Here is a 12,446-nt window from a genome sequence, read left to right as displayed (position 1 = left end):
CTCACATGCATAATACATCAAGCCAAAATATTGTTACTGATTTGGCAACCAGTTTTGTTACCGTTATTCTATGAGTGAGTAGGCCTAATTCAAGACAAGACAGATGTATGATGCAACACTGCTTTAAAAGTACTGGTGATGGTTTTAGCATGTGATGTTCTCAAAATCACATGGCATAAAGTGTACATGGATATGCAGTCATGTTTATATACTCATAATGTTTTTGAAATATGCAGAAGAATTAACTAACAATCACAGCACTTATCACAGCCTTTCAAGTGTGTGTGTGTGTGTGTGTACACAATGTTAGTGACATGAGGTCACTTGTAAAATAGTGTATACAATTTAACCACAGAGAAAAGTGTCTTTAATAACCTTTTTTTCAAACCCACATGAATGTACGAAACCAGTTAACTTCTCCAACTTAACTTAGTGGTTCCTCATTCTTTTGCTGTATTTTGTAAATTGCAACAGCGATGTTGAAATTACACACCATTTATAGATTACGAGAAAGTCTTTTACAAGCCAGTATACTTTAGGTCATATATTCTTTTGATTGAACATACTTAATGGATACATATTTAGATTCTCTTACTGAAAGTTCAAGTGGATAATTACTTAGTGGTACATAATGTACCTGTATGACATTGTTTTTTCCCCTTATCTTTCTCCTGTCTCACTTTTGTTCATATCAGTACACTTATCTTACATATCACAATATTATCACAATTATAATCACAATCTTACATTTTAAAATGTCATGTTTTTAGTCCATGTCATGTGTTTGTTCACTAATCACTCCCTCATTGTGTCCAGACGTCTTGTTTAATCACCTGTTCTTGTATGTTTATAGTTCTCAGGGTTTCCGGTCCTTTATCTTTTATTGTATGACATACTCTCTTATTTTCATTTTTCATCCATTTTCCTAGAAAAGGAATAATTTTTAGCTGTTGAAACCTTGGACATTAAGTTTAACTGAAGAAAAATTGTAGATGGGTCAACTGCATTTTAATGAATCTATACCAGATTTAAGCACTCCATTGTGAGAAAAGTGGTAATATGTCTTTTCCATCATTTATGAGATAAGTGACTGAGTAAATATATTTCTAAACATTTTTTCCTCTCATTCAAGGGCGGTCTCACGAAATCAGCACAGCCTTGTTTCTTTAAAAAGTGCTAATTCTATGCTGGATCCAACTGATTTGAAAAGAGAATCTCTCTATTCAGTGCAAAGGTATGTAACATCTGCTTAGTCAGAACATCTCACAACATCCTTCAAAAATGCTAAAAACATTCATATGAAAATAGCAGAATGTATTTTATTCATTCTGGATTAGTATTTGTCATATTGAAAGTTAAACAATTTAATAGGCCTAATTTAATAAAAAAGGACTTTTCATGTTCACATGCTGCATGCAGTGCACAAATACCAGTTTCTTTCATTATTGACGACAGTATTGATGCCACTGAGCAACGGTAAGATTTTCAAACAAAATATGTCACTTTATGTGTCCTAATTTCCATGTGAACAAATATACTGTACTGCTGATAAGTTTGGGGTTGGTAAGATTTTTTGAAAGAATTATCTTCTGCTCACCAAGGCTGCATTTATTGGATCAAAAATACCTGTAATGTAAATATTATTACAATAAAAAAAATTTTTTTTTTCTACTTTAATATATTTTAAAATGTAATTTATTCCTGTGATTGCAAATCTGAATTTCCAGTAGCAATCCAGTCTTCAGTGTCACATGATCATTCAGAAATCATTGTAATATGCTGCTGATTTGGTGCTCAAGAAACACTTTTCTAATTTTTGTAAAATTATAAATGAATAAAAGTATTCATTTCTCTAAAACAAATACCAAACTGACACCCAACGTTTGGACAGTAGTGTATTCTGCATGAGAGTCCAGTCATACACTTTCATTGTCAATGTATTTTTACAGGTCTCACAAGAGCAATATTACTGATTTAAGAGTCAATTCCAAATCAGCCATGGTGTGCCAACAAGAATATAAATCAAGACTGAAAGTAAAATTTCAGTACATTCACATCATGATATCCCATTATCAGGATATCAAGTTTGTGTATCCGCTACCATTCCGAGAGCTGAACCTGATGAAAGGGAAACAGTTCAGCTTGATTGAGCTTCTCCAACACTTCAAAATGGAAACAGGTTTTGGAGATAATCACGAAAAGCAAAAAGTTCTCTTTATCTTTGATGGTCTGGATGAACGCTGCTTTCCTTTTGATTTCCAGAATAATGCAAAGTTGAGTAACCCAACTCTGCCAGCCTCTATTGACGTTTTGCTAACCAATCTCATCAGCAACAATTTGCTTCCTGATGCCCTCGTTTGGATAACATCTCGGCCAGCAGCAGCCAATCAGATCCCTCATGAGTATATCGACCTTGTGACTGAATTTCGAGGGTTTAATGACCCACAAAAGGAGGAATGTGTAGAGAGAATGTTCAACGCAGCAGAAGATGAAGAAATCCCCAAGACTCTTACTCAAATGTACACACACTTCCTTCTCATCCAAACCCATGCGAAAAACATGAGATACACCAAAGAGTACATCCCAGGCCCGGAGGATGAAGATATGATTTTAAAGCTAGGGAAATTAGCCTTCCAACAACTAAAAAGTGGCAATTTGATATTCTATGAGGAAGACCTGATGGCTTGTGGGATTGACGTGAAGGAGGCAGTGGTGTATTCAGGAGTTTGCTCACAGATCTTCAGAGAGGAGTCTGCATTAACTGAGAACAAAGTGTACTGCTTCATCCATCTGAGCATTCAGGAGTTTCTGGCAGCCATGTATGTATATCACATGTTTAAGATCCACCACAACAACGTTCTTCATCATGAAGAGACCACCTTGTTTGAATTGCATAAGTGTGCCATTGACAAGTCCCTACAGAGTGAGAATGGACACCTGGACCTTTTCCTCTGCTTCCTTCTGGGACTTTCATTGGAGTCCAATCAGAGCCTTTGACAAGGCTTGCTTTCTCAATCTGGTAGCAGAGCCTGTCAGAGCAAAGAGGAAACCGTTGAATATATCAAGAAAATGATAGTGGAGACGTCCGTGCCAGAAAAGTCCATAAATCTCTTCTACTATCTCAATGAACTCAATGATCTCTCTCTGGTGAAGGAGGTCCAGCGCTTCCTGAACTCAGGACATTTTTCTAAACTCTCCCCTGCACAGTGGTCTGCCCTAGTGTTTGTGTTACTGACATCAGAAGAGAAGCAGGATGTGTTTGACCTGAAGAAGTACATCAGATCAGATGAAGGCCTCACCAGATTGTTGCAAGTGGTCAAAGCTTCAGAATGTGCATTGTGAGTTTGTGATGTTTTTATATTTTAAAAGCGATTGAGGTCGCATGAAGTGTGTTTGGTTCTTATTTATTATGTCTGCATTATATTTCAGACTGGATAATTGTGAACTTACTATGAGGTGCTGTAGAGCTCTTGCTTCCACTGTCGGTTCCGGTTCTTCTAATGTACGAGTTCTAGATCTGTGTAATAACTCCATAGGAGACAAAGGACTGGAGCTTCTGACAGCCGGACTGGAAAACACACAGTGTAATTTAGAGGAACTGAGGTAAAGCTCTTAGTCACATTTATAATGCTTTTATAAGATTTCTATTTCAAATAAATGAATAGACAAGACAGTCTTTACTGGCATTTAATGCATTTGTTAAATATTTTGGGGAAAACGAGATGGTACTAAATTAAATGGTACTAAAATTAAGATGTTTATCTAAAATGTTCTAGCCTATTATATATGTTCTATTTTATTGTTTGTTTGTTTTTTGAAAATACAAAATAAGGAAAACTCAAAGTATGAATTATTACACATTTTTAAATTTCCTCAACACAATGATTTCATATTTCAGACTTATTTCAAAGACATTTAAAAAAATCTTACCGACCCCAGACTTTTGAAACATTAGAGTAAGCTATTATAAATATACACTATTATAATTATTAAGCTTTACCAAATGGCCGAAATGCTCATTTTTCAACCCGTAGGCTAAGTTACGGTTTGCTCACTGAGAAATCCTGTCAGTCTTTGGCTTCAGCTTTGAGGTCCAGCTTCTCTACTCTGAAAGCTTTAGATCTGAGTGGCAACGCAATATATGATGAAGCAGTGAAAATGCTCTCAAATGGACTTGGAAGCCCTCACTGTAAAATACAGATTTTGAGGTAAGGGCTTTAAATCTCTGTTTAGATCCTACCCTCAGTAAACTCTTGAAGCATATCGTGTCTTTTCAGGTTGGCATCGTGTGAGATCACAGACGTGGGTGTTGATTTTTTGGCCTCAGCTCTTGTTTCTAACCCGGCTCCTCTGAGAGAGCTGGACTTGAGACAGAACCACATAAAGGATTTTGGTGTATCAAGACTCGCTGAAGTGGTGAAGAATTCCAACTGTAGGCTGGAGACGTTACGGTGAGGAGTAGAACCAAAGCTTTGAGACTTTAATTTTAGTGCTTGCAAGCTAGCTATGCAGGTAATTTCAGTCAAAGGTTATGCTAACAATTTTCAATGTTTGTAAAAGTTATACTTTGTATACAATTAAAGTTTAAATTACAACCAACAGTGATGATGTGATATTGATGTCAGTTGGTTTTTCTTGCATTTATTTGGATGCTGAATAGTGACTGATATTCTATTCAGCAAATTATATATCTAGTTTTAAATGTTTTAACAAGATTTTATGAATTTTATGAACATGAATATTTTTCATAACAGTTTAGGAGACGGTGGGGTCACGAAGGAAGGTTGTGCTGTCCTCACTGCCGCTCTAAACTCAAACCCATCGTATCTGAGAGAGCTGGACCTGAGCAGTAATGAGCTCACAGACGCAGGGATGCATTAAATTGATAGTAAGTGACAGTAAAGATTTTAATTAATTAATTTATTTTTTTCAGTATTTTATTTCAAAATAATGCTGTTCTTTTGAACTTTCTATTCATCGAGTAATCCTGGAAAACAAATCCACAAAAATATTAAGCAGCAAAGTTGTTTTTTCAACATTACGTTTTCAAAATGAAGTTTTCAGCATTGATAATAATAAGAAATTTTTCTTGAGCACTAAATCAGTATATTGGAATGATTTCTGAAGGATCATCTGACACTGAAGACTGCAGTAATGATGCTAAAAATTCAGCTTTGCCTTCACAGGAATAAATTACATTTTAAAATATATTCAAATAGGAAACAGTCATTTGAAACTGTAATAATATTTCACAATTTTACTGTTACTATTACTATTACTGTATTTTTGATCAAATAAATGCAGCCTTGGTGAGCATAACAGACTTCTTATAAACATGTAAAAAATATTAAATAAAATGCCTCTATATCATTGTTTTCCCTAGTTTGAGTCAGTGTGGTTTAACTGTGGACTGCTGTGATTCACTGGCTGCTGCTCTTGAAGAAAAATCCTCAAGTTTTAGAGAACTGAATTTGGGAATAAATAATCTACAAGATTCCTCTGCGCTGGATTGGAAAATCCACATTGTCAGCTGGACACTTTAGGGTAATGCTATATCTAAAACTTTCAAAATTGCTTTCAGAGAAATTAATTGTGATTATCCTGTAAAAAAAAAGTCTAATCTAAATTAAAATTGTATTTTATTAATGATCTATGCCTATATTATTGTTTATATGTAACTGTTTTTCTGTATAGGCTGTCTAACTGTGGGGTCACAGGGGAGGGTTGCACAATTTTAGCCTCTGCACTGAGATCTAAGCACTCACTTTTAAGAGAGCTGGACCTGAGTGAAAACAATCTTACAGATTCAGCTGTGAGACCACTGTATGTCCTACTAGATGATCCAGACTGTAAACTAGAGAAACATATGCAAGTAGTTCCTGGTGTGATATTTGCAGTAGTTATGAACCTGAACACCTGAAACAACATAATAGCTAGTGTGTCTTACAAAACACTCATTGTACATTTACATTTGTTGAGCTTTATATAATAATGCATGTAATAAACCTTTTCTTTTGTCTTTCCAGCTTGTATTAACATCAGGCCTGTTTGTACCACAGCACACCTCAACAATCATTTGATGAAAGTATTGCAGAATGCTGCCATACCTCACCACTGATGACTGCACTTGTATTAACATCAGGCCTGTTTGTACCACAGCACACCTCAACAATCATTTGATGAAAGTATTGCAGAATGCTGCCATATCTCACCACTGATGACTGCACTTCTTCTTCTTGGTAATTTATATGATGCTTTCAGATGTTTTATTTTTAAATCCTTTATTTATATTGTTCTTATATTACACTTTTATATTCTAGTATGAAATACTGAACATAGAATTCAGTTGCAATGCAATTTTGTTGGTTATACAATACAAACCCATGTATTCCATTTGATGCTAATATGTACTATGTACATTTACAAGTATGTTACAGGTTGACTGATGCACTGCTGTTGTTTTCAAAAGATGGGCCAAGGTGTGCACATTTATTGTTATTATAAGAAAAGGCTCAGAACCTCTTTAACTGTAGAGGTCGTTAACACACTATTGCACTGTACCGTTATGCTAAACTTGTGCCATTATAAGTAGCTCTGAAGCAATAAGGAAGGTTGTTTGCATAAATTTAATTGGTTATGTTTTTCATTTATGTAGTTTAAATTAATGCTATCGTTTATTTTTTTATGTATGGTAAAACATTTATACTGACACAGATTTTTATATGTATTTGTCATTCATTTATTTAGAAAATTTGTTTAAAATAATTTATCCTCTAACTTTTTGTTTGTATCAATAAACCATATTACAACTAAATTAAAAGACTAAGTTATTTGGTGTGGTCATCTGTATTCACTCACCTTTTTCAACATGAAAGCCCATATTTTGAACACTTAAATTTAAATAACATTACAAAGATCAGTACAGACTTCTTCCTTCCAAACCTTTACTTTACACAAAACAGCATTAGACATTTAATCTGCCTTTCAGTTGTTTCCATTATTAGATGAGACTCAGCATATATACTTCCCCTAATAACACACCAAAATGGAAATATTTACAAGAAATCAGGTGGAAAGTCAATACAACACACACACACACGACAGCAGAAACAGAACATTTCTGATCCTGAGAGGGTGGAAAGACATGTTTTCATATACATAAATGTACAACATGAACTCAACGTCTATATAACAGTACAGAGTTGCGATGTGGCTGAGATCTCACACACATTTTTGTGTGAAAGGTTGTGCTCATAAACTGATAAAGCGCATTTGTCAGCTCCTCAACCTTCCATTAGTGCTTTAAGCTCTGATAGTGGTGCAACTTGCTCTCCTATGCTGATCTTTCTTTAAAAAAATGTTGAGGTCCAAACTCAGACAGGAAAAGTCTGTGAAACTCGAGCTTTACCAGTAGAAAGTTTTAGTGAGGAAACTGGCTGCTGTGTTCAGCCAGCTGCCACCGGTGTCTTGTTTAGCACCAGTACGGGACACGGCGCGGTCCAGCTCTTTCTCCGGACTCTCGTCCTCTGGTAGGTAATCTGGCAGGTGGGAATTCTCTTCTACCTTTGAGCCAGAGGTGCTGAGTGGAATGAGAACCTGTAACCATAGCCATGTAAATAAATAACAGCAAGTTTATGGGTCATAAAACTATTGAAACACACATACTGTATATATATATATATATATATATATATACACACACACACATACACACACATATATATATATATATGGAATTAATTAAATTAAAATATAAATGTATAAATATGTATATATAAAAAAAAAAACTATTATGTATATATATTTATTCATTTAAAGAGGCAAGGCATGTGAAAATCAGACCCAACCAGATCAGCAGCAAGATATTAAGCCATCATTCTCACTTAAACATATTTAAATACATGCTTAAAAACAACAGAAACACCCACCTCTTCTCCATTTTCATTTTTCACTACCGGCTTAGCTGAAAGCACTTTTGTGGCAGCAATGGCAGTGGCCAGGCTCTGGATAAAAGATATTTGCTTTTAGCATTTCATGAAAACAATTCTGCTTTTATTAGTTGCCTCTCTCCTTACAGAAAGAGGAATACGGTGTACCTCAGAGGGCAGGTCGGCACGGATGCGTACAGTACATCTCTTCAGAGCCATCTGGAACGTGAAACTGATTACACCTTTGACCCTCAAAAGGGCCTCCTCACACACACCTCTCTGATCCTGTCAACACAATGCCACATGTTTTTACTCCGTAATCTGCATAAATATGAGAGAAATGTTTTATGACCCAGGCCAGGTAAGACCAGCAAAGTGCATGTGTGAAAGCTTTGTTATGGTACATACTGCCCCATCTAAGCCTTGTATATGCAGGGTAACTGATTTTGCTTTCTTGTTGGAGCTGTTGATGAAGAACTGGGGTTTGTTCCTCCTCTTCTGTTGCTCTGGAGTCTGACAAGCCTGTCTCTGTGTTTGAGCACTCAACACATCATACACCTCTTTTGCAAGGTCTGTAATATCAGTCGTCATACCAGTCCTTCAAACAGTAGAAAAAGTGGGAAAAGGATATAAAAGATCATGAAAACTATTTTTCGAATTTTCGAATTTTTTTTTCCTTTGGAATAATGTCAATTGATGGATTGGGCAAAGAAAGACTAAGAACACATTTTAGTTAACTATAATAACTGTTGTTTAAACCTTAAAAGTTTTAAAATTTTATTTTATTATTATTATTTTTTTTTTACAAATTTTTAATTGAAGTAAACATTCAACAGAAATAAAATATTTAAAAAAACTTATTTTTCATTTGAAATAAAAACTTGTTTTATTTCAGCTAGTTGCCAATGCAAAACTTCTCATTTTCATCTAGTTTAACTTGTACTAACATAACTAAAACTCAAATAAAATAAAAACTATACATTTTTTAAATGACAAAAAACATAAAATTACTCAAATTAAAATGAAAAAACATTCTAAATATTAATAAAAAGTATAACAGTGTCTCAATGACACTAAAATTAAGATTTTAGGTTGACTAAGATACTAAAAGTAAAATATTAATTTAATTTAACTTGTACTAAAATAACTAAAACTGAAATAAAAATGTAGAAAAACTATATAGACATTTAAAAAAGTAAAAAAAAAAAAAAAGATTTCATGTTGACTTTAAGATATTACAAGTAAAATAAATCAACTTATCTTTCAATAAATAAACTAAAATCACCTCTCCATCAGTATCTCCAGGCTCACCATCATGCCAAGCTCATCTTTCATGGTGCTGATGTTGCGAGGCGATTCAGCCAGGTATCGCAAAGTCTGATGAGACACAAGCCTTAAGTAGTCAGTACAAGAAACATACAAGACATTAAACACGATTTAATATCACAACTGGCTCTTTGTCAGTTTGACAAGAACTTCTGCACTGACAAATCAGATCTGGGTGTACCTGGAGGGTGGCAAAAAGTACTTTAGGGTCTTTGTGGTCGAGGAACAGCACTAGACCTGGAAGGCAACCCTGGTCCTGAACAATTGCCTCCCGATTCTGCGGTTCTGATGCCAGGTCCCGCAGCTGTGTGACTACTGATAACGCGTCCATCATTTTTGTGGATATCTATAACACCAAAGGATATTAAAACAAATTATTTGAAATATATATTATTACATAGATCCACTTGTAAAACTAAAACATATTCCAATACTTTCTTTAATTCAAAACCGATCTCTTGGTTTTCCCACCGGACACATTTTGTATGAATTGTTATAATGATGTATAATAGACAGAGCACTTTTTAATTGTACATTAATAATAGACCCTTTAAATAGTATATGTACTAAATAATAAAGTATTTGTAGGAGTATTGTGGCATGTTTTACATGGTTAATTTTATGGAGCTTTGACATAAACAACATCTTTCAAAGAGAGCAACAGCTCCGGTCATGTGACCATTCACACCAGCCACGTAAATGAGAAAATGAAAAATTACCGCGCTTTGAAAATGCACGGTCAAGCCAGCCGCACTTTTTTTGTCTTGCGCGTGTAATTGTGCACTTACGGTACGGGTGCTGAGAGCAGTCAAAATGCATGTAAAGAAGCTGTCATACCGACGTTTCCTTTATAATTAGCTTATTTTACCTTTTATTTTTAGTTTGTAAATACATTATTTTTGTACATAAACGTTTGTATTGTACATTAATTATTATAAATAATTTATTAATGTTTATAAATGTTCATATTAATGTTTTATATTCATTGTTTTTTTTAATTTAATGTTTGTGTGTGTGTGTGTGTGTGTGTATATATATATATATATAATATATGTATATGTGTGTGTGTGTGTGTGTGTGCCATTGCCATTTTTACAGTAAAAGTCAGATTGCAAGTTCTTCCTACTAGACTCAACCTTTCTATCTGGTTTCCTACAACTCAGGTTCCTCACTGTCTGCATCACACCACAGAACAGATCACTGAAACATTGCCACATATCCTGAACGGCTGCCATGCTTACAAGGGAATGTACATACACACACACACACACACACACAAACATTAAATTAAAAAAACAATGAATATAAAACATTAATATGAACATTTATAAACATTAATAAATTATTTATAATAATTAATGTACAATACAAACGTTTATGTACAAAAATAATGTATTTACAAACTAAAAATAAAAGGTAAAATAAGCTAATTATAAAGGAAACGTCGGTATGACAGCTTCTTTACATACATTTTGACTGCTCTCAGCACCCGTACCGTAAGTGCACAATTACACGCGCAAACCAAAAAGTGCGGCTGGCTTGACCGTGTACTTTCAAAGCGCGGCTGGCTTGACCGCAGTCGTAAATGTCCACAGTAAATCAAGACACATACATTTTCAAATACATTTAAAATACACATACTCCTCAAAAGTAAATTTTGTTCACTAATATTACCGGTGGAATTAAACGAGTTAACAGAAAAAAACAATTAATTACAGCACAAACGCTGAAGACACTAACAACCTTGAGACAACCAGTTCCTGATACAGTAATGTTAGTCTGTTAGCATAAAAGCTAACGTACATCGCTGGAGTTCAGATTTGAGTTTAACGTAAATTTACATTCCTGTAATTGAGAGAATCCTTTTTTTATTAATTTTAACCGTCTTATACATCATTCTCAAAAACCTACTTCGTGCAAAATGTTGATTCAATTATAAAATTACAGTGTACTACTCACCACTACAGCGTACACCTTAAATACAAAACTTCCCACTGCTTCCGATCAAACAAAATGATTGGTCGAAGGCCTCTGACGACATTTCTAAATTCTTCAAGCCGATTGGCTACAGGCGCCAGCCCTTCTCTCCCGACCAATCACAAGCGCTCTCACGCAAAGAGCTTTATTTGAGTTTACCCGCACGGAAAGCGTGATACAAGGAAGAGGTAAAGTGAATAATACGCATAAAACAAATAGACATTGTAAATATAATTGCAATTTTACTAATAATACAATGGATATGTGTTTAAATTAAGCGCACATTAAAGCATAGGTTTGATATACGTGCGTGTTCTCACCTTCTCACGCACCCAGACGTAGGATAGTGGCAGATGCCGGAGAAGGTGTTTACTGATGCAAATACTAGTTCATTACTTACTTACTTAATTACGCTGCCCTCGCATTGATGCCACTAGTTTTCCTCAGTATTTAAAATTTAACGTTGCACGTTTTAATGGCGCTTTTGTTACAGAATTGAATGGAATGCAGCTGATTTGATCCTTGAGGTCACGTGGAGAAGTTTGCTGCAGTGTGGTGTTGGTTCGTCTGTCAGCAGAAATCCAGCGTGGAAGCGGTCAATGTCTCTGCTGGAAGACATCGCCGACCTGCTGAGATGTGTCCTGGAGTACTTTGGAGTGCCAGCTGACATGGTGAAGTGAAAATTAATTTAGAATGCAAATATATTTTTGCTTATATTATTTAAACAAAAAGCATAGTTTTACAACTTTTTAACAGTACGTCTTTGTGAACACTGTTGTTGCAGTTGGTTCCAGTATGGGACAGTACATATTGTGGACAGTACCGGAGCATAGTCCGTATGATTGGGACAAACCTTCCCCTCTCTCCTCAGCCCCGACTGCGGTTTCAGGTAAACATGTATTCTGTTGTTTACACAATTTTTTTTTCTTGTAATTTTGAGTACTTTTGAAAAATATCACTAAAATCATATACACATTAGTTTTTAGTTTTATGTATATACTCATAGTATTTATTCATATTTTATTTTAATCAAATATTTCAGTTTAGTGTAGGATTTAGTCATTTTGTTTTGTGTAATTTTTAAATTTTTTTCATCATATATATACATATATATATATATACAGTGGGTACGGAAAGTATTCAGACCCCCTTCAATTTTTCACTCTTTGTTATATTGCAGCCATTTGCTAAAATCATTTAAGTTAATTTTTTTTC

General features: G+C 34.7%; 2 protein-coding genes and 1 pseudogene across 4 annotated transcripts in view; 2 read left to right on the top strand and 1 right to left on the bottom strand.

Moving 5' to 3' along the window:
* Positions 1–2,058: 2,058 nt before the first annotated feature.
* LOC107701695 (protein NLRC3-like) lies at positions 2,059–7,350 on the top strand (annotated as a pseudogene).
* Positions 6,886–11,299, bottom strand: armc1l (armadillo repeat containing 1, like). Its single transcript, XM_016503846.1, has 7 exons — positions 11,214–11,299; positions 9,436–9,600; positions 9,214–9,305; positions 8,337–8,526; positions 8,097–8,213; positions 7,929–8,003; positions 6,886–7,596 (listed from the first exon to the last, which is right to left on the bottom strand). The coding sequence occupies exons 2-7, from the start codon at positions 9,586–9,588 to the stop codon at positions 7,405–7,407; spliced, it is 819 nt and encodes a 272-aa protein (XP_016359332.1). The 5' UTR covers positions 9,589–9,600; positions 11,214–11,299; the 3' UTR covers positions 6,886–7,404.
* Positions 11,300–11,338: 39 nt separating this feature from the next.
* The window catches only part of LOC107701742 (mitochondrial fission regulator 2-like), a 12,692-nt gene continuing 11,584 nt past the window's right edge, over positions 11,339–12,446 (top strand). For 2 of the 3 annotated variants that reach the window (XM_016503842.1, XM_016503845.1), the window contains exons 1-3: positions 11,339–11,419; positions 11,725–11,902; positions 12,016–12,120. In XM_016503842.1, the coding sequence (XP_016359328.1) occupies positions 11,831–11,902; positions 12,016–12,120 (177 nt within the window). In that variant the 5' untranslated portion in view covers positions 11,339–11,419; positions 11,725–11,830. Of the gene's footprint in view, positions 11,420–11,535; positions 11,597–11,724; positions 11,903–12,015; positions 12,121–12,446 lie in introns of those variants that run through there. The other variant, XM_016503844.1, reaches the window with a different exon arrangement.

This window comes from Sinocyclocheilus anshuiensis, unplaced genomic scaffold, assembly GCF_001515605.1.
Source record: "Sinocyclocheilus anshuiensis isolate Anshui unplaced genomic scaffold, SAMN03320099.WGS_v1.1 scaffold1658, whole genome shotgun sequence".
Lineage (NCBI taxonomy): Eukaryota > Metazoa > Chordata > Actinopteri > Cypriniformes > Cyprinidae > Sinocyclocheilus > Sinocyclocheilus anshuiensis.
The sequence above is the reverse complement of the archived record's forward strand: the minus strand, read 5'-3'. Positions and strand labels throughout refer to the sequence as shown.

Excerpts from the sequence above, each read along its gene's own strand:
- armc1l (XM_016503846.1), bottom strand. The coding sequence starts at position 9,588 with ATGATGGACGCGTTATCAGTAGTCACACAGCTGCGGGACCTGGCATCA. Across the intron at positions 9,306-9,435 it reads TACTTTTTGCCACCCTCCAG|ACTTTGCGATACCTGGCTGA; the intron begins GTACACCCAGAT and ends GTGTCTCATCAG. Across the intron at positions 8,527-9,213 it reads CTGGAGATACTGATGGAGAG|GACTGGTATGACGACTGATA; the intron begins GTGATTTTAGTT and ends TACTGTTTGAAG.